The 19,448-nt window shown below is 38.3% G+C and overlaps 1 gene segment (V, D, J or C); it reads right to left on the bottom strand.

Moving 5' to 3' along the window:
• Positions 1–12,540: 12,540 nt before the first annotated feature.
• LOC100461866 (T cell receptor beta variable 5-1-like) lies at positions 12,541–13,165 on the bottom strand. The segment is given in 2 exon segments: positions 12,541–12,956; positions 13,084–13,165. Coding segments are annotated over 2 exon segments (465 nt in total).
• Between the last annotated feature and the right edge of the window lie 6,283 nt (positions 13,166–19,448).

Genomic DNA, 19,448 nt, shown 5'->3' with positions numbered 1-19,448 from the left:
TGATTGCTGAAACCTGGAAGCAAGCAAGATGTCCTTTAGTACAGGAATGTTTTATAGCGACTTTATTCAGGACTGCCGAAACCCGGAAGCAAGATGTCCTTTAGTGCATGAATGGATGAACTATAGGATGAACTATAGTACATTCGGACGATGGAACATTCAGTGCTGAGAAGAATTAAGCCATAAGCCTTGAAAAGTCATGGACGGATGTTAAGAATATATTACTCAGCGAAAGAAGCCAATCTGAAAAAGCTACATATTGTACAATTCCAATTATATGGCATTCTGGAAAAGGCAAAGACAAAAAGATCACTGCTTGCTAGGGGTTATGGGAGAGTGTGATGGTTGATTTTATGTCAACTTGACTGAGCTAAAGAACGCCCAGGTAGCTGTAAGACATGATTTCTGCAAGTGTCTGTGAGGGTGGTTCCAGAAGAGATTAGTGTTTGAATCAGCAGACTCAGTAAAGAAGATCCTCTCTCACGAATGTGGGTGGGCACCACTCAATCCATTGGGAACCCAAATAGAACAAAAAGGTGAAGGAAGGGTGACTTGCTCTCTCCTTGGAGCTAGATGTCAGCGTTCTGGCTCTCAGGCCTTTGGACTCAGACCAGGACCTGCATCATTGGCTCCCCTGGGCCTCAGGCCTTCAGCCTTGGGCTGGAACAACACCACTGCCTTTCCTGGGCTTCCAGCTTGCAGGCAGTAAATCATAGAGCATCTCAGTCCCTCATAATCTCTTTCTGTATTTCTATACATCCTATTTGTTCTGTTTTTCTGGAGAACCCAGCTAACACAGGGAGGGAGGAATGAGCAGGTAGAGCACAGAGGATTTTTATATCCTACATGAATATAGAAAAATTTCCTTACAAAAATTAGCAAATCAAATCCAGCAACATATAAAAAGGATGATACGTTATGAACAATTTCGTTTTTGCCCAGGAATGCAAAGATGGTTTAACATTAGAGATTTGATTAAGATAATTTACAGTGTTAGTAATACAGGGGGAATGGCATATGCTACCTTGCAGGAAAAAAATGTAGAAAAAAAATTGACAGAATTCAACACCCACTTATGATAAAAACTCAGCAAACTAGGAATGGAAAGAAAATTCCTCAACTTCATAAAGTGCATCTATGGAGATACTATAGCTAGCCTCATACAATGTGAAAGATGATTGGCAACAAGGCAAAGATACCTGTTCTTTCCTAGCCAGTGCAATACAGCAAGAAAAAGAAAGGCATGTACATTAGGAAGGAAGAAGTAAAAGTGTATTTATTTGCAGACTATGATCAAGTAATGCAGAAAATCATAGGGCGTCTTCAAAACTACTACTAGACATAGTAAGGAATTTATCAGGACCACAAAAAAATCAATATAAAAATGAATTCTTCTTCATATTGGCAACAAACAGCTCAAAACTGAAGTTCATGGTATCGTGATTGCAGTTTACAATAGCACCCAAAATATAAGAATTTAGGGTACATATGAAAAAATATGTGTAAGAGTTGTATGATAAAAAGTAGAAAACATTGCTGAGAAAAATTAAGATTAAGTAGAGAATTATACTACATTCCTGATTGGAAGGCTCAGTGTTAATAAGATGTTAATTCTCCACAATTTGATTTATGGATTTAATGCTACTTTTAATCCAAATCCCAGTATGCTTTTTGGAGGTTGCAGTGAGCCAAGATCGTGCCACTGCACTCCAGCCTGGGCAACAGGGCGAGACTCTGTCTCAAAAAAGTCTTCCTGGCATTTCTGTTTTCATGTCCCAATAAAAAGATTTAGAAGCACTGCAACTAAATGCAATGCTCAGCTAATCCACTATGAGCTTTTTCCTAGAAAAGATCAAAAGGCAGGGATCTACTTACATAAGAGAAGAGAGAATACTCCAGAAGCTCATCTGGAAAAATCAGAGTATCAACATAATTACTAATAGAGAGAAGTAATAAATAAGTACAAATCCTGCAGATTTAATTTTAAATGTACAAAACTTGTTCCTTAGAACAATTCCTGTACTATCCAAATGTTTTTGTATTAGATGCTATTAAATACAAGTATTCAAAAGAATGACTGTTTAATAAGAATATCATATAAATCACCATACTAGGCTTATTAATTATTTTAAAAATTAAAGAGATTGAATTAATTCTAAAAGAAATCTGTTTGCTAACTAGGCCGTATTTTCTGCTAACTGATAATTAAGCACAGTAATATATCAATGAAACCAAAGCAAGTATGGCATTAATGGTTATTCTAAGAGCTGTTATTTTTGTTGCCAACTTGCTGAAATTTATAGGAATACTGCCCCAGTAAACCTGGATGACATTTTATATATCATTGTGGAAAAGATTACCAACATTACAGAATTTGGATAGAACACCCATATGATTGAAGCAGGTTTGACAAGTATCAAGCCAATTATGTAAAAATTAAGCAAAGAAAATTAATTAAATTAAGTAAAGCATTTCAAATTTTACCTAGCTCTTTTACTTTTGCGACAATTTGTGCTACAAGTGAAGATTCACAGCAGTCTGAGGAAGGCACTGAAACAAAAAAAAAAATCCAGGTAATTCTTTTCAGAAAAGGTAAAGTGTATTTAAATACTTACATATGATTAAAATTTCTGTTTCTATACTCATTTTATTAAAATAAATGTTTGAACACTAAAGTTAAAAGTGCTTTCTAAAGCAGCAACAAAACAAGAAGCGATGAAGGAAATACTCAAGTCATGGAGGAAAACCTGGCTAAGAAAGAATCAACATATTGGATTTTGACGTATTGTCAATAACTACAAGATCATGTTCCTTGGAAGCAAAATTATAGTTTATATCTAAAATATATGCTTTTTATTGTTTCATGTAAATTGTTTTATAGCAAGTTGTGATAAGTCATATATAACCAAAAATAATATTTTTCATAAAATACTTGTCAAAGTAAGTTTCACAAAGACAAAATAGAGTAGAGCTAAGCTAATTCATTGGTTATGGACAGTAAGGTGCAAGTGAGTGGTACAAGAGTGCAGACTCACAGTTTAAATTATTCTCTTACCATTAGATGCAGGCATATAGGGTCTGCACATGCTACAATCAAAACCAATGTCTGCTACATTTTCCACTTCTTCCTCAGTATTTAAGTTCTGACAAACTGCATGCATCCATCTAAAAAGACCATATTTGTACATTTTTTTAAAAAATGGAATATACTGAGAACTGCTACCTTTTAAAACCTGTAACACTGAGTCTTCAAACTTAAAAGCCCTAAGCCTCACATGCTCCTCCTACCTTGCCCTTTTCTCCTAACTATCCCTATTCATAGAGCTAAGAAGGAAATAAAAAGGAATGAGAACAACTATTAGAGAGGAAGCAAAGCACATTACATAAGGAAGCTAATTATTTTATCATCATGTATTAAATATTTCAAAGAAAGCAAGGAAGCTAGTTAGGGCAAACACAAAGGTATTCAGAAAACTGCAAATGGCAGTGCTAGCATATATGTGCTCCAGGTAAGGCATCTAATTTGAGGTAGACATATCTCATGTAAAGCAATGTTGAATGGTAATTGGGAAATAAAGTAAAAAGTTGTCTTGCAATGGAACAAATAATTAGTAGCCAGAGTCCCAAGAATACTGTACTACTGATAAAATAATACTATTAATAATAATATATGTTCACTGCTTAACTTCTAAAGAGTACAACAATATACCAATGAAAGCAAGGAAACATTCTTGATTTTGAAATTCCACATAATTATGTAGGGAGGGCAGAAGGTGCTATCTAATATCTAGATATCTAGTATCTAGAGCTTTAAGAAAAAGTGGTTTAAGGAGAACAGAATGTGTTAGATATTTTTTATAATCTATTAAAAGATTCAGAAACCCTTCATAAGAAACGGCATAGATGAAGGCAATAATTCTCCATCTAATTTCAAGGGATTCCTAAACCCTCAAAAAGGCCTAAATTAAAAATCTTTACTCTTGGGCAGACACAGTGGCTCACGCTTATAATCATAAAACTTTGGGAGGCTGAGGCGGGCAGATCACAATGTCAAAAGATGGAGACCATCCTGGCCAACATGGTGAAACCCTGTCTCTACTAAAAATACAAAAATTAGCTGGGCGTGGTGGCAGGCACCTGTAGTCCCAGCTACTCAGGAGGCTGAGGCAGGAGAATCGCTTGAACCCAGGAGGCGGAGGTGGAGGTTGCAGTGAGCCAAGATAGCGCCACTGCACTCCAGCCTGGCAACAGAGCAAGACTCTGTCTCTAAATTAAAACAAAACAAAACAAAACAAAACTTTAGTCTGGAGTTGAGAATTCAAAACAGGAAATCACTTCTATAAGTTTCTAGGTGACTAAAAATCTACAAGGCAAGAAGTTCTGTACCTAAAACTTGTGATTAAGGAAAAGCTGTTTTCCATTTTTTTTGCTACATTTCAAAGAGAAAAGCTTTAAAAAGATGAAAAAATAGCACAATACCTATCACATTGTCTACATTGCAGAATAAAATCTTCTCTATAGTTTCGATAGCAGACTGGACAGGAAGATAAGCTTGCACAAGGAGCGCACTGTGTGTAATTGTTCTGCCATTCACATCTTAGACCTGCAGATGTTGCTTCACAGTGTCTGCACAAAACACACCTGAAATCCAAATCCCCCCGAAAAGTCTCAATTTTATTTTCTTAGTTACTCAGTTACTGTAATTCAGGAAGCTACATACGAACATAATGGGGGAAATGATTTAATGTGTATGTGAAAATTTTTCTGATTAGTGGTATCTATCATAGAATATGTGTATTATTCAATTAAATAGGTGTGGCTAATTTTTAAAAACTGAAGTGGTATGAGAAAGCTCTGAACTTGAAAGACTAACAAGGCAAACAAACCCTAGAGTACCATTTGCACTTCCAGCCTCCTTTGGGAACTGTCTGCAATGGAGGGTCTAGGCAGTAGGTGTGATAACTTATGTCACAATCATCACACAGCAGGAGTCTTCCTGGGTCAGTTGCCTTCCCACAGGCCTCACACACAGTGCACTCAAGACACCTCCAACCTTTGCTAAGAACCAATTTAGTGATCTGTAAAAGAAATAACCAATCCATGTGATTTATGCATTAACCTAACATAATCAAATATACTATATAAATTAATATGGTGCTTGTGTACCTAGAAGCAAAAAAGAGGCAATCAACTAACATTTGTTGAGCACCTACGGAGGCCCAATACTGGGTTGGGCATGTTCATACACGCTTTTAGGAGCCTACTGAGCAGAATAATAGAAAATGGCACATATTTTAATGCCTTTTTAAAGCCCACATAATTACCTTATGCTGTACATTTAATGTCCACTATATTTATAGATATAGTGACCAGATTTTAAAGAAATCAAGTAAGCTTCCCTATTATTGATACATAATTTGAAAATACATCAACAAAATCTCCATCTACATTTCCATGCTTAGAATCAACAGAAAAAATACCAAAAAAAAATGTAAAGCATGAGTTCTTAGGGACATTTTATGATCTTAGAGGATTTCTATTTAGACTATGAAGCTAGGAATTCTGAAGTTCACATTCACTCCTCTGTTTATTCTCCCCTCTCTCAAGGGTGTAAGTTAGTAGAATATTTGGGAATCTCCAAATCCCTAATAAACTCCTGAAGGAAGCCACACCGTGTAATATTAAGATTGTGGAACTTCTTAAAGATCTCAAAAGACTAGGATCCTCAGACAGAACCAATTAAGTGCCCACATTATAATGAAACAGCAAGTAATGAGGGTACAGAATAAAAATTCAGATCATGAGGTGCATGAAAGCCTAAAAGCTACCAGAGAAGAAAATAAAAGAGTTAAATTCAAAGGAACACCCATCAGAATGGCACCAAACTTCCCAACTCCAGATGCTAGAAGAGTATAAGTTTCCAATTCTACAGGAAAATACTTTTCAAAGTACAGTTCTCAACCTAGCTACACAAGCAACTATGTGTGAAGACAGAATACGTTGTAGACACAGGAAGACTCAAAATTCAGCTCCCTCATTCTCCTTCTAATAAAGTTACTTAGAGATATGCAAAACAGAATGAGGATGTATTATAAAGAAAAGGAAGACTTGGGATCTATAAATCAACAGATCCAACAAAGGACATCAGGCCATGGAAGTTTAAGGATGAGAACAACACACCTAGAAGCCACTGGCACATATCAGAGCAGGAGGAGGGAATGTCTAGAAGGAGGGTAGGACTTCTCCCAGAAAAAAACAGTACTTTAAAAAATAATCTTATATGATAGTTCTATAGTAGGCAAAAACAAAGAACGAATGGAGAGTCACTATTACTTTCTTGTTATTAAAAACTCCATGAAAGACAAAAGAAACTCATAGTATACTGTTTAGATTTGCAGTGAACATTTACTGAGTCATAACCAACACCTTATTAATTGAACTAAACATAGTAATACAACTATATTGGGAGAAGGAAGGAGGTGTATTTTAAGACCTAAATCAGAATTTATTTATTCATAGCAGAAAGTCAACAAAATCTAGCATTGATAAAGCAGTAAACCAGTTGATTATTTAGATCTATAGCATTAACCACAAGAAAAAAGACCTGAAAAGATTAAAAGTGATTGCCTCAGACATGGAGGTAGAGTAAGACAAGAGTTGGTTGTTCATTACAAGGCCTTTTTTTTTTTTTGAGATGGAGTCTTGCTCCGTTGCCTGGGCTGGAGTGCGGTGGTGTGATCTTAGCTCACTGCAACCTCCGCCTCCCATGTTCAAATAATTCTCCTGGCTCAGCCTCCTGAGTAGCTAGGACTACAGGAATGAGCCACCACACCTGGCTAATTTTTGTATTTTTAGTAGAGATGGGGTTTTACTGTGTTGGCCAGGCTGGCTTGAACTCCTGCCCTCAAGTGATCCACCTGCCTTGGCCTCCCAAAGTGCTGGGATTACAGGTGTGAGGCACCACACCCGGCCCATTACAAGGCTTTTAATGTCATTTGATTTTTAAACATGTATATTTATTATTTTGATTAGCTTATTGATTTTTAAGAATTTGTCTTAGATTACCAAGTTAATATATTATTTGCCCAAATGAAGGAAATGGCCTAGGGGTAAGATCAGGGTGGCTTAGAGCAGTAGCCAGCAAACATTTCCAATAAAGGGCCAGAGAGTAAATAGAAAGTTTTGAGGGCCATATGATCTGTTGCAACTTTATAAAAACTCTTCCAGTGTAATGCAAAAACTGCTACAAATATATGTAAACAAAAGAACATGGCCATATTTCAATAAAAGTTTATTCGCAAACACAGGAAATGGGCCAGATTTAGTCTATGGGCCAGTCTGCCTGACCCTGGCTTAAACAATGACCTGAAGATAAAGTGGCAGACAGATCTGAGGTGTTTAGTGGCAGAATTTTTAAAATATTTATCTTCATTCCTACTAAGTTTTCTTCACAGATACCTGTGGTCCCTTTTACAACCAAACTCTCAAGTTTCTCAGCTTATATTCACTCTTCAAAACACTACAGTCTGATCTCTACACCCACATCCACTCATAACTGCTTAAGCCAGGCTTGTCAAGACCTTCTTATTCTCAAATCTAATGGAAACATTAGTGTTTGTGTTTCTTGACTTCTAGTACTTCAACACTTCAACAATTTCTCCCTCTTTGAAATTTCCTTTTAACCTAGGTACTGGGGTTGTACTATCATTTTTTTCTTCCATTGAACCAGTTTAGCCTTAGTTTTAAAAGTTTTTTCAAATAAGATGTCATCCAGGATTCCATCCATGGTACCATGTCCAAAGTTGTTACAGATATGTTTTATAATCTAATACGGATACACACTTCAACTATAACGGAGTAGGTGGGACCAGCCTGTTCACCCATAAGATAGTAAAAAATTGGACAAAGTGTATGAAACAACTGTTTTCAGATATTGGACAACACATAGTACAGGAGACAGTGGTCTCTGAGAGGAAGAAAACACTCAGGGAGTCCTATGATATTCTGCCTAGAAACATTTTCCAGAACGCTGCCCAGGGAGGAAGAACCTCAGCAGAGTACAATCAATGGCCTCACTGAGATTAGGGAAGGCGAGGCTGTGGAATTTGCAGGACACAGTACTCAAAATGAAGAAGCAATAAGGACTAAGAGCTCCAGAAATCTACAAAGGATCCCCTGAAGTCTTTGGTGGGACACCAAGCCGTACTTCCAGAAGCCCAAAGACCCACAACCAGGGGAAAGTACATCTACTGGGAATTTGTAAGCTGCACAATTACCAGAGCTTGCAAAAGGCTCAAAGACAAGTGAAGCACAACCAGTCAGAGTACAAAGACACTGGTGAACAGGGGGTAGAATTCAGTAGAGAGCCCAGAAAGGCCAAGTCTTAAGTATAGGGTTAAACTAATGCTAGGACCGCAGCTACCAAAATGTGGTCTAGGGAACCCCAGTGGGTCTGTAAAGTTAAAACAAGTTTAAATGATACTAAGATTTAATTTGCCTTTTTTCACTTTAATTCATTCACAATTATACAGTGGTGTTTATAGAGGCTACATGTTGTATCATAATATTACATTGACATTGTACAGGTTGTGCCTCTGTAGTCTTGTGTTATAAAATGTTCCTAGTTTTAATTTCTAAAATGTTGAATAGTCCATAGTTAAAATCCTCATAAACAAAAACTATGGAGTCCCTAGTAATTTTAAAGAGTGTTAAGGTTCTAAAACCATGAAGTTTGAAAATATCCACCTTAGAGTGAAGGTTTTCTAGACTTGCCCCAGCAAGCTTAAAAAGAAGCTTCAAAGGTATCAAACTTATCCACAAACAATTGCCTCCTACAATAAAAATGCAAGCTGAGCCAATTCACATATCCCTAGTATATTTCTAGATACTGCTGTATTTCTCAATGAGACTGTAGTATTCTATACTGTCCAAAACAGTGTCATCGTGTAAAAGGAACCACACACAATTTTTAAAAACAGGAATTCAAATTCTAGCTCTACCAGTAACTAGGTGTTTGATAGTGCACTAATTGTCCAATCTTAACTTATGTAAGTTGTACTCATCTGTAAAATGGGAATTTGGTAATTGTTGGATGGGTTAAAAGAAATACATTACTATCTTGAAAGGGATCTTATTCAATTTCCTTAGGTCCAAAACATTAAGTATTCTGAAAAACAAAATGTAATGATAGCAGCAACTTTTATACAGAATATAAAGTACAAAGAAGAAAAGAAACATGTTTTATGCATATATAACTCTATTTTTTAATTGGCTTTATATACTCTGTGTTTTTCAGTCACATACCATGAGCAACTAATTTTAAAAGACTACATAAATTAACTGTACTAGTCTTCTATTTTGGATAGTATTAATTACAATCTTTCATTTTGATTCCTAAATTCACAAAAACCTGTGTTACCCTATAAAATAAATACTAGCATAGTTATCAACAACGAATTCTGAAGGAGATAATGTTGATTTGCTTACTATACTGACATTTTACTGACAATGATATAATACAGTGATGTTTGAAGGGAAGGGGAGACAGGTATAAAAATCACTCATGGTTCACAACCTATTGTTGAAACTGAGGTTAGTGTTTATATTACATGGTATGGCAGTACTAGAAAAGATTTACTTGTGGAGTATACAGTTTAAGACCTCTGCTGTACAGCTATACCTCCACGCTTGCTTCCAGTGGCCATGACACTTTATTCAAATATGTAAGTTTTATTAAGACTGAGTTCTTAAAAAGAGAAAACCTAGAACCTTAGATACAACTAGTGAAGTATTGAGACCTGTCCATATTTAAAACCAAGCACACGATACCACTTAAAAGGTTCCCCAGAAAGCCTCTATCCTGAAATGCTTGAAAGTGAGCAATGCTGACTCTCGATTATTACCAACTGCATTAAATATGACACTTGTTTTGTTTCTTTTGGCTATAAGGAGAAAATGTCATTTTGTATATGAGTGAGCATAGAGGAGAGAGAATGCGGGAAAGAACAGAATGGGCTAATAATTTTTTAGTAAATACTCCAGTTCTCAACTTTTTAAATCAACAGACAAAATGAATCAGCTAAATCTAAAATCTTTGTGAATAGTATAAATTGTCTTTTAAATTAAATGCATATATTTTTATGTTTTACTTTTTCAAGACAAAAGCAGGATATTAGTACAATATAAGATTTATAGAGGAGCAAATTTCTTGAGATAGGAAACTCTTAAAAGCAGTATTTAAAGTACTTAAATACTGTCACATATGTTTAATAATCATAATACTTAATTGTGAGAACTGGGAGCTCATGTTACTACTAAAACCAAATAAAAATTCAATACATATTTGTTAACTCAATTTAAGGATGTTTACCTTAATACTGACACAGTATGGATGGTAACACTGACCACACTGAGAACAGGCAAGTAATCTTCCTTCTGCTCCTTGGCCAAAACTGCCACAAACTACACACATATCCTGAAGTTAAGAAAACAGAACATATTTTAAATGGAGACTAAGCTAAAAACCTACAAATTTTACTTTAAAAATACCTTCTTAACTAATATAGCTCTATAGCTAAATATTGGATGACTTCTGTGTATATGAGATAAAGCAGAAATGTGCAAGGAGGAATTCAATGAGGAAGACAGTAAATTGTCAGGTTCAAACCTGATTCAAAGTGAACTTGTCACTGCTAGAAAACAACACAACTGTATTGTGCGTAGAGTTTTCTTCATCATCCTTATTTGATGAAATATCTGCAGTAGACACCTATAAAAAGCAAAATACACAAAATACGAAGTTATATTTTTCACTTGTTTTACACTTAACTGGAAAGCTTCAAAAAATTCATAATCAAAACATATATTTTTGCTAAGGTCTAGTATAACAATTCCAAATATTAATGCTAAGATACTACTGTAAAATGGAGTCATGACATTTTATTATTCACCTAATTCTCTCTTTAGAGGTAGAATTCCTATAGACCAAGAAGTAATAAGAAAATATAATAAACCTGTCTTAGTAAGACTTGATTATGCAGAATTCTAATCAAGAAACTATAAATGATAATATTATATGTATGTACACACACAAATCTATCACTATTTTAATGACACACACTTGGGATCTGCAATGTAGCTAGTCTGAACTGAGATGTCCTGCAAACATAAAATACAGCACATAATTACATATTACATGTTGAAATGTAATATTTTAGATATATCGGTCAAAATGGAAGGCATTAAAATTAATTTCCCCTGTTCACTATAACCTTTATTTTGTTTTGAGAGGAGTTTCACTCTTGCTGCCCAGGCTGGAGTGTAATGGCGCGATCTCGGCTTGTTGCAACCTCTGCCCCCTGGTTCAAGCTGTTCTCCTGCCTCAACCTCCCAAGTAGCTTGGATTACAGTTGTCCACCACCATGCCCAGCTAATTTCTGTATTTTTAGTAGAGACGGGGTTTCACCATATTGGTCAGGCTGGTCTGTAACTCCTGACCTCAAATGATCCACTGTACCCAGCTCACTGTAACTTTTTAATGTGGCTACTAGGAAGTTTTAAATTGCATGTGTGGTTCTCATTATATTTCCATTAGCACCGCTTTAGAATATTATTTTGAATAACATCAAAATTTCAGTATTAGCCAAATGATTATCAACCAATATTGTTCAGTCTGGACTTAGTTCTATTTGACTAAATCAACTAAGTACCCACTGGTTTGTTAATAATTTCTAGAGTGATTATGAAACAAAATAAAGCTCTGAACTAGAAGTTGTAGAAGAAGACAAGGAGGGCACTGCCAAAATCATAAAATACAATCCTCTTTCTTTAAAAAGCTTACAACCTAAGCCCGGAAAGACAGAGTTGAAACACAGCAGGTTATGTTCAAGGTCAAAACATAAAACAACTGAATTACTTTTCTTGAGGAACAACTAAAAGAAGATTAACCAGCTGGGTGTTAGGACTGACTGTGGCCTGAGGAGTCAAGATCAGGACCGGAAGAAGGAAGGCAGCAGAAGCAACTCCAGGGCTCTCACAACGGCCAAGCAGCTCTTGGTGATGTCTCCGACTGGGACCGGCTACGAGGTGATTCCAGTTGCTATAAGACCTTTCCTTATTTTTTCTAGATATTAAAAACTTTGGGAGGAGGGAAAGAGAGTTCATGGTGCACAGAACACCACTTTTCATCACCTTCTGCTCTATCTCTATTTTCAGTCATCTCTTGTTTTCTCTCTCCTTGACTCTCTCAAAACCTCAATTTCTTCTCCCCAAGTTGTATAAAGAAAACCCTGTGATTCTCCCTTCTACACTACGCTGTTATCAACAATCTTGACCACAAAATTAAATCCCTTGTCCTGAAAAAGAGTGCGCCAGCTATTAAATTACACACGTTTCCTCTACCCCTGTAGCTTATAGTGTCAGCAAAGAAGATAATGCTGCAGTCAACCTACAGAAGCAGCACCATCCTCTGAGCAGGCTCTCTTGGCCTTGTTTTCCCCAGCCCTGAATTGCAGAAAGCCCCAGGCTGTGGGTCCTAGCTTTCTAAATTGCCTTTCTTTCTCCCTGCAGTCCCCAGGTTCTCACAGATACGTCAGGGCTGAGGTTGCTCCACATTGGGCCAGGGAGGTTTGTGCACAGAATGTGGTTGGCTTTGTAGGGCTGTGCCAAGCTGCTGGCACAAAGATAAAGGGCCGAGTCCCCCAGCTCCAAGGCGCTCACATTCATCTCAGAGCGAGAGTTAGAGAACTGGTGCCCTGAGAATCGATCAGGGAAGTTTCCTTTTTCTCTCTGTGTCCCACTGAAGTATTCGAAGAGGAACTGAGGGCCCTGTCCTGGGGTCTGTTGGTACCAGGATACACTCCTATGCCCAGAGATAGGGGAGCAGCTCAGTGTTACTTGCCGTCCTCTCGTTTTGATCAGACATCTTGGAGTTTGAGTGACTCCAGCCTCCACTGGGCCTGTGGGAAAAGCAGATGGAGGATGAGCACAGGAGATAGCCTGGTGGTGCCTCCCCATGGTAAAGTGGAAGACACAGGGGTGAGGACAGGCTCAGAATGGGGTGCTATCCTGTCTGCAGGGACTCACCTGCTCCCAGGAGACAAAGCAGCACCCAACAGAGCAGCCTGGAGCCCATGGCACAAAGGGGCAGGCAGCACTGTGTCTGTGCTCAGGGCTTGGTCCTCCTGGGGAAGAGCTGAGTTCTCAGCCTTGCTTTTCCTGGTGGGAGGGGCATCCCATGATGTCACTGTCCTATGTCCTCCCCTTGCAGGCCTCCTGAGGTCCACTGCTCTCTGTTCTGCACGGCAGAATCCACTGGGCCTGTGAGGGAGGGAGACAGAGGCTGGGGCAAGAACACAGGAGGGAGCCTGAGGGTGCCTTGGAGGAGGCGTGCTTCAGAGACATCCCACCTGTGCCAAGGATTCACTTGCTCCCAAGAGACAAAGGTCTTCCCATCAGAGGTACCTGGAACCCATGGCCAGGTGGGACACAGCTGGTCAGGTGTCACCCTGCGAGGGATACTGGTCCTCTGAGAGCTGGGGTTTTGGGCATTGCATCTCTGATCGGATCTTAGGCTCTGATATCACTGCTCTGATGTCGTCTCTGCAGGTTCCCATGCACCCTGCCTTCCTTGTTATGCCCCTGGCTTACCCGATCCAGGACCTCTGCTTTGTGCTGTTAACACTCTCACATACCATGTGGGGCTGGACTGGGCTACTCTAAGCTGGACTGAGGTTAGGCTGCATGTCTACCCCACAGTTCCTTTGCTTTTCCCTCCAGGCAGTTGTTCCTCTGTCTGTCCCTGCCCGGGACATGCAGGTTGTCCCATCCAAGCATGGGACATCCCATCTTCATTCTCCCTCTTCAGCTCACAGAGACTTCCTAACCCAAGCATAGCTGAAGTGCATGGCTCCCTGATAAGAGGCACACCTGCAATTTTATGTATCTGTCATCACATTTTTTAGTGAGCACAAACATCGAGCACGGCTGCTCCTTAACCCTCCCTGTCCCAGGCTCCTGGTTCTGTGCGTGCCCCAGAAATAATTGGAGCTCAGTGGTTCCACAGCACCTCCATGTGGCCCACTGCACAGTAACCAAGATTTTGCCATTGTTAGTGGACTGAATATTTATGTCTCTCCAAAATACAATCCCCAGGGGGACAATATTTGACGATAGAGTCTTTATAGAGAAAATTATGTTTACATGAGCTTATAAAAGTGGAGCCCTGATCCAGTATGTTTAATGCCCTCTGAGATGAGACACTTGATGGCTGGCTTGTTCTCTCTCCACCATGTGAGGATTCAACTGGAAGAGGGTGCTCTGCAAGCCAGGAGGAGGGCCCTCACCAGAGCCCCACATGCTGGCATCCCCATTTCATACTCTGGAGTTGTGAAAAAAAAAAAGATTTGTATTTAACCCATGCAGTCTGTGCTATTTGCTGTGGCCGTCTGAGCTGATGGATACAGCCTTTCTAACATGGTGCAACGGACATGGGCCATGTTTAAATTAGGAATGATTTCACCATCTTGACTATTATACTGTTTCTCTAGGGGAACTAAAAGAAACCCCCACATTTTAAAATGTATGTTCTTCAAGATCACTTTTTGCATTGTAAAAGGGAAAAAAGTGATAGAGAAGAAATGTTGCCTTTGAGAAAATTCTGATGCAGGAGATGATGCAAACCTGACCCAGCTCAGGAGGGTGTGCTGCAGGAAGAACTGTGCCAGAAATCACACCAAGTCGTCCTGTCTCCCTCGCTGCGGGCAGATTCTCAGGGATTTGTGGGTGATTTATTATTAAAGTTCTTTTTTCTGTGATGACACTAGCCAGCTTGCTCAAAGCAGACCTTTCAGACCACTCTGTGCTACGTGCCAACTAATCAGCTTATCCAAAAATAAACAAAACAGTATCCACTGTTCCCATGCTGCTGGGGAATTTGTTTCTTTCCCATCTCTACTCTCTCTTTTAGAAATCCTCTTTTTGCCTGAGTTCACTGACAATATCCTCTTGCCCATTTTCCCATATGAGTAAAGATATGTTCAGAAAATGATTAAATTTCTAAGTTTCTATTTGTGGTTCTATACTTAGTAAGCTAAGAAGGAGAGGCCAGACTGGGTTTAAAAAAGAAACGTGAGACTTGGGAAAACAGAATCTGAGAAAGATTCCATTACAGAACCCTCATCCTTCACTTGCTACTTCTGATTTAGTTTATTTCCAATCCAAATTTCTTTAAATATCTACATTTGACATATCTGTTATCAAATTTTAAGAATAGTTACATATATACAGTAAATCTAGATATTGTCATTATGAAGTGTTTCTTGATTTTTAAGTCCAAAGGCAAATGACCCCATGAGAAAGCAATGAGAAGAGGTTCCAATCCAGCTGCATCTGACATTAGCAGTCACTAGCCAATGTGCCAGTGAGATACAATCAATGACCAGTACCTCTTCCAAGATGTCATCCAGAGAACAAAAATACCCTACTGAGGGAGTATTCATGGATATAAAACAGTTAAAATTCTCTCAAGTTCAGATGGCAGTGTTCTATAACTTAATACTTTTTATGGATTTTGTGCATACCTCACTCTCCAAATAGAAGAATCAGCTTCTTTCATAATAGAAGCTGATTATCTGATGTGGTTTCTCATCCTAGGGAAGGTAAAGCTACTACACAAAATCATAAAAATATAAACTATCAGTAGAAGTCATGTTAAGAAAAACTATGTATTTTTTGCTTTACATACCTAAAATTTTTCTGATTCAACTAAATAAAGTTACTAGAATACTGGTCAATTCTTTACTAGAAAAAGAAACAAAACAGATATCTATATTGCTTCTGAGATGCTTCATATCCCATGATGAATAGCCATTATATTCCAAAGAAGAGGAGGCCTAGATAATATCATAAAGATGTGTGAAATACCAGAGCATTCGATCTGACTCCCCCTAAAATTGCAGACTTGTAGCATCTCCTGGCTCCTTCCTCAGGGGAGCCTGATCAGACAAGAAGTAACTAAGAAACCAGAAACAAACTGAAAACCATGAGAATCTTCTGGGAAGACTGAAGCTATTTTGGGCCAGAGAATGAAGAGATGAGTGGTAAGTCTAAGACTGCAGTGAGAAAACTAACCGTGGACATTGGTTAAGCTCTGCCCTTTCTGACTTCCTCCTTGCGTGGAGACAGTCTGAGCTACATTTAAATTTCAGAAATCAATAGGAGAAGCTAAGCACGGTGGTTCATTCCTGTATTCCCAGAACTTTGGGAGGTAAAGGCAGGAGGATCACCAGAGCTCAAGAGTTTGAGAGAAACCTGGCAACGTAGCAAGACCTCATCTCTACCAAAAATGTAAACAAAAAAGTTAGCCAGTGGTGGTGGTGTGTGCCTGTAGTCACAGCTACTTGGGAGGCTGAGGTGGGAGGATTGCTTGAATCTCAGAGGTCGAGGCTGCAGTGAGCCACGATTGCATCACTCTACTCCAGCTTGGGTGACAGAGTGTTCCAAAAAAGAGAAAGTTTCCAGCTACTCGGGAGGTTGAGGCAGGAGAATGGCGTGAACCCGGGAGGCAGAGCTTGCAGTGAGTTGAGATTGCACCACTGCGCTCCAGCCTGGGCAACAAAGTGAGACTCTGTCTCAACAAAAAAAAAAAAGGGGAAAGTTCTGCTATCTCAATTCTTACAGAGATAGAAACTTTAGAGGAAAAAATAACCAATATAACCCCAGAAAATATAACTTGATTAGCATCAGCCAACCAGTTACCTGGGTTATCATTAAGTGAGGTCAAATAAGTAAAAGAGAAACACAAAAATGTCAGGTGTTAATCAAATAAACTACAATTAAAGTTAAAATATAAATGGAAAGGACAATAAGAAAGAGAGAAGTCTGAGAAGCATGGTCACTGCATGTCTCAGGAAAGCTTCCCAGAGAAAAATAGGGAGCTAAGTAGAGAGCACGGCTACCTTGTACCAAGCAAAGGGGCTAAATGATTACCTGGCCCACAGCTGTGCTAATGATTTGAGAAAGTGTGTGGAGTAATTACAGCTGAGAGAATCTAAGTTGAAAGCACAATATTAGGAAGCTGCATCTTCCATTGGAATGTGTGCTGGGTTTTCCCGCTTACTTAAATTTACAGGATTTCAGCCCAAATGAATCCATTTTCACCTCCATGACCTCGCTCATGTAGCCCCTCTGTAACCACAATCAGGCAATATCATAGCACCCCACTTCTGCCTCTGGCTGAAATCAAGTGTTCCTGACTTGGTGAAGATGTTGCTCACTTTGCCCACCTTCTAAGGCAGGAGGAAACCCTTTCTTCACAGAAACTCCAAAGCCATTTAGCACGTACTTCTTTCTAGAGGTGATTAAATTTCTCTTTATGAGAACTCTTGTTTGTTCCTTCCAGCCTCAGAATTCTGTGAGAGCACAATCATATGAAGGGACATGTAGGCAGCACTAGCCCTGTACAATATACACATAAAACAAGATGTACTGGGGAAAACTCACAAGCAAGAAGCAGAAACACTGACTCAATTATCCACCCCTTCCTTAGTCCATGCAGAGATGTGCTTGGATAGGCATAGCTCCATGCATTGTGGAAAGTCTGCCAAAAGAAGGATCCATCACCATTCTGCCATATGTATTATGGAGAGAGTGGGAGGTGAGCATTTAAGGTCTACTCATGGTAGAATACATAGCAGGGGTAGCTTCTGGGCTGGCAAATTGTTTCGTGTGATTGGAGATTAGAGGTATACCCAAGCCAGTGTTGCGAGGGCTAGCTAGAAGCCTTTGCACTATCTCAATCTGACTGAATTAATTACCTGCCAAATACTGATAAGGGTGAAGGTAGAGAGACAAAATAAAAGGAGAAAGAAGGCTACTCTCATTTCATAGGGGTTGTGCCCAGGTACTATCAAGAAAGTGGAAAGGAAAATTTTTAGACTTAGGAAAAAGTTTCACAATACATATATCGGACTAGAATATTGTATCCAGATTATATAAAGGATTATATGTAATATAAAAAATCCTTTATATTATATAAAGGATTCCTATAAATCAATATAAAAGATATATAATTTAACTTTTTAAACTGGGCAAAAGCATTAATAGGTATATGAAAAAGACATATCTGCAAATGATAATAGAAACATTAAAATGTTCTCAACATCATTAATCCTTAGAGAAATGCAAATTAGAACTCCAATGAAAGATTAATATTATGCCAATAAATTCAACAGCAAACAAAATAAACAAATTCCCCAAAAAACACAATTACTCACTCAAAAAGTAGATAACTTGAATGTCCATAGGGATATTAAAAAATACACATAGATGTAGTTTTAAAAATTGAACTCATAATAATTAAAAGCTTTTCCAGAAAGAAAACTCCAGGCCCAGCTTACTCTATTGATGAAATTGAGCAAGTTTACCAATTTACAAATTGTGAAGAATAAATAGTACTAATATTAACAGAGAAGCAAAAATCCTTAACAAAAATAAAGTAAATTTAACTCACAATGTATAAAAAGATTAATATCTAATCAGTAGATGAGATTTGCCCCAGGAATGCATAATTGGTTTTATATTTAAAAAGCAATTAATGTAAGTCACCTTATTTAAAAATTATTTAATTTGATGCAAAAATTTTTAACAAAATACTGGCAAGCTATATCCAGCAGCACATCAAAAAGTTTATCTACCACAATCAAGTAGGCTTCATTCCTGGGATGCAAGGTTGGTTCAACATACACAAATCAACAAATGTGATTCACCACATAAACAGAACTAAAAACAAACCCAGATGATCATCTCAATAAACACAGAAAAGGCTTTTTGATAATCCTATTAAAATCTCTGTAAACTTCTAGCCAGCTTTATGACCCAGGAATGTCTTTCCCAAGACCCTAGGAACCATCTTTTTGAGATATAATTGTCAAGGAAGATAGAGGCCCTGTCTCCCAGTTTTTGTGGGAGAGTAGGAGCCTAATTTAGGATCCTAACTTTACTTAGGCAAAAGCCTAATTTTGACAACTAACTTAAGAGGCTGCTCTCCCCAAGTTGCGAAGCTACCTCATTTCATAAAACTGTGAGAAGAATATCTTCTCTTTTGATACAGCACAGATGACCATATATCTTGGGATAGGGAATCTTTTGTCTCTATAATAAATGAATGAATGAATTAGTGAATGAAAAAAGATAAACAGAACAGCCAGGACCCACTCTCCTCTCTAAAGGCTAATGTAGAGCTGCACTCTAGAGGCATCAGGCTCTGAGCCTGATGATTTAACACATTGGGAATAAAGGGACCAAAGGGGGAAAAATAATCCTTCAACTGTCAGTCTGGAGAGGCAATCCAGGGAGGCGCTGAGACTTGAAACCAACAAGGAGGCTTCCAGCCAAGGGAAGGAGAGTGGATGAGTCAGGAAACTTCTAGACCATGATCCATGGGTTCTGCA

This window comes from Pongo abelii, chromosome 6 (genome assembly GCF_028885655.2).
Source record: "Pongo abelii isolate AG06213 chromosome 6, NHGRI_mPonAbe1-v2.0_pri, whole genome shotgun sequence".
Lineage (NCBI taxonomy): Eukaryota > Metazoa > Chordata > Mammalia > Primates > Hominidae > Pongo > Pongo abelii.
Note: the sequence above shows the minus strand (reverse complement) of the source record. Positions and strands in the feature narration are given on the sequence as shown.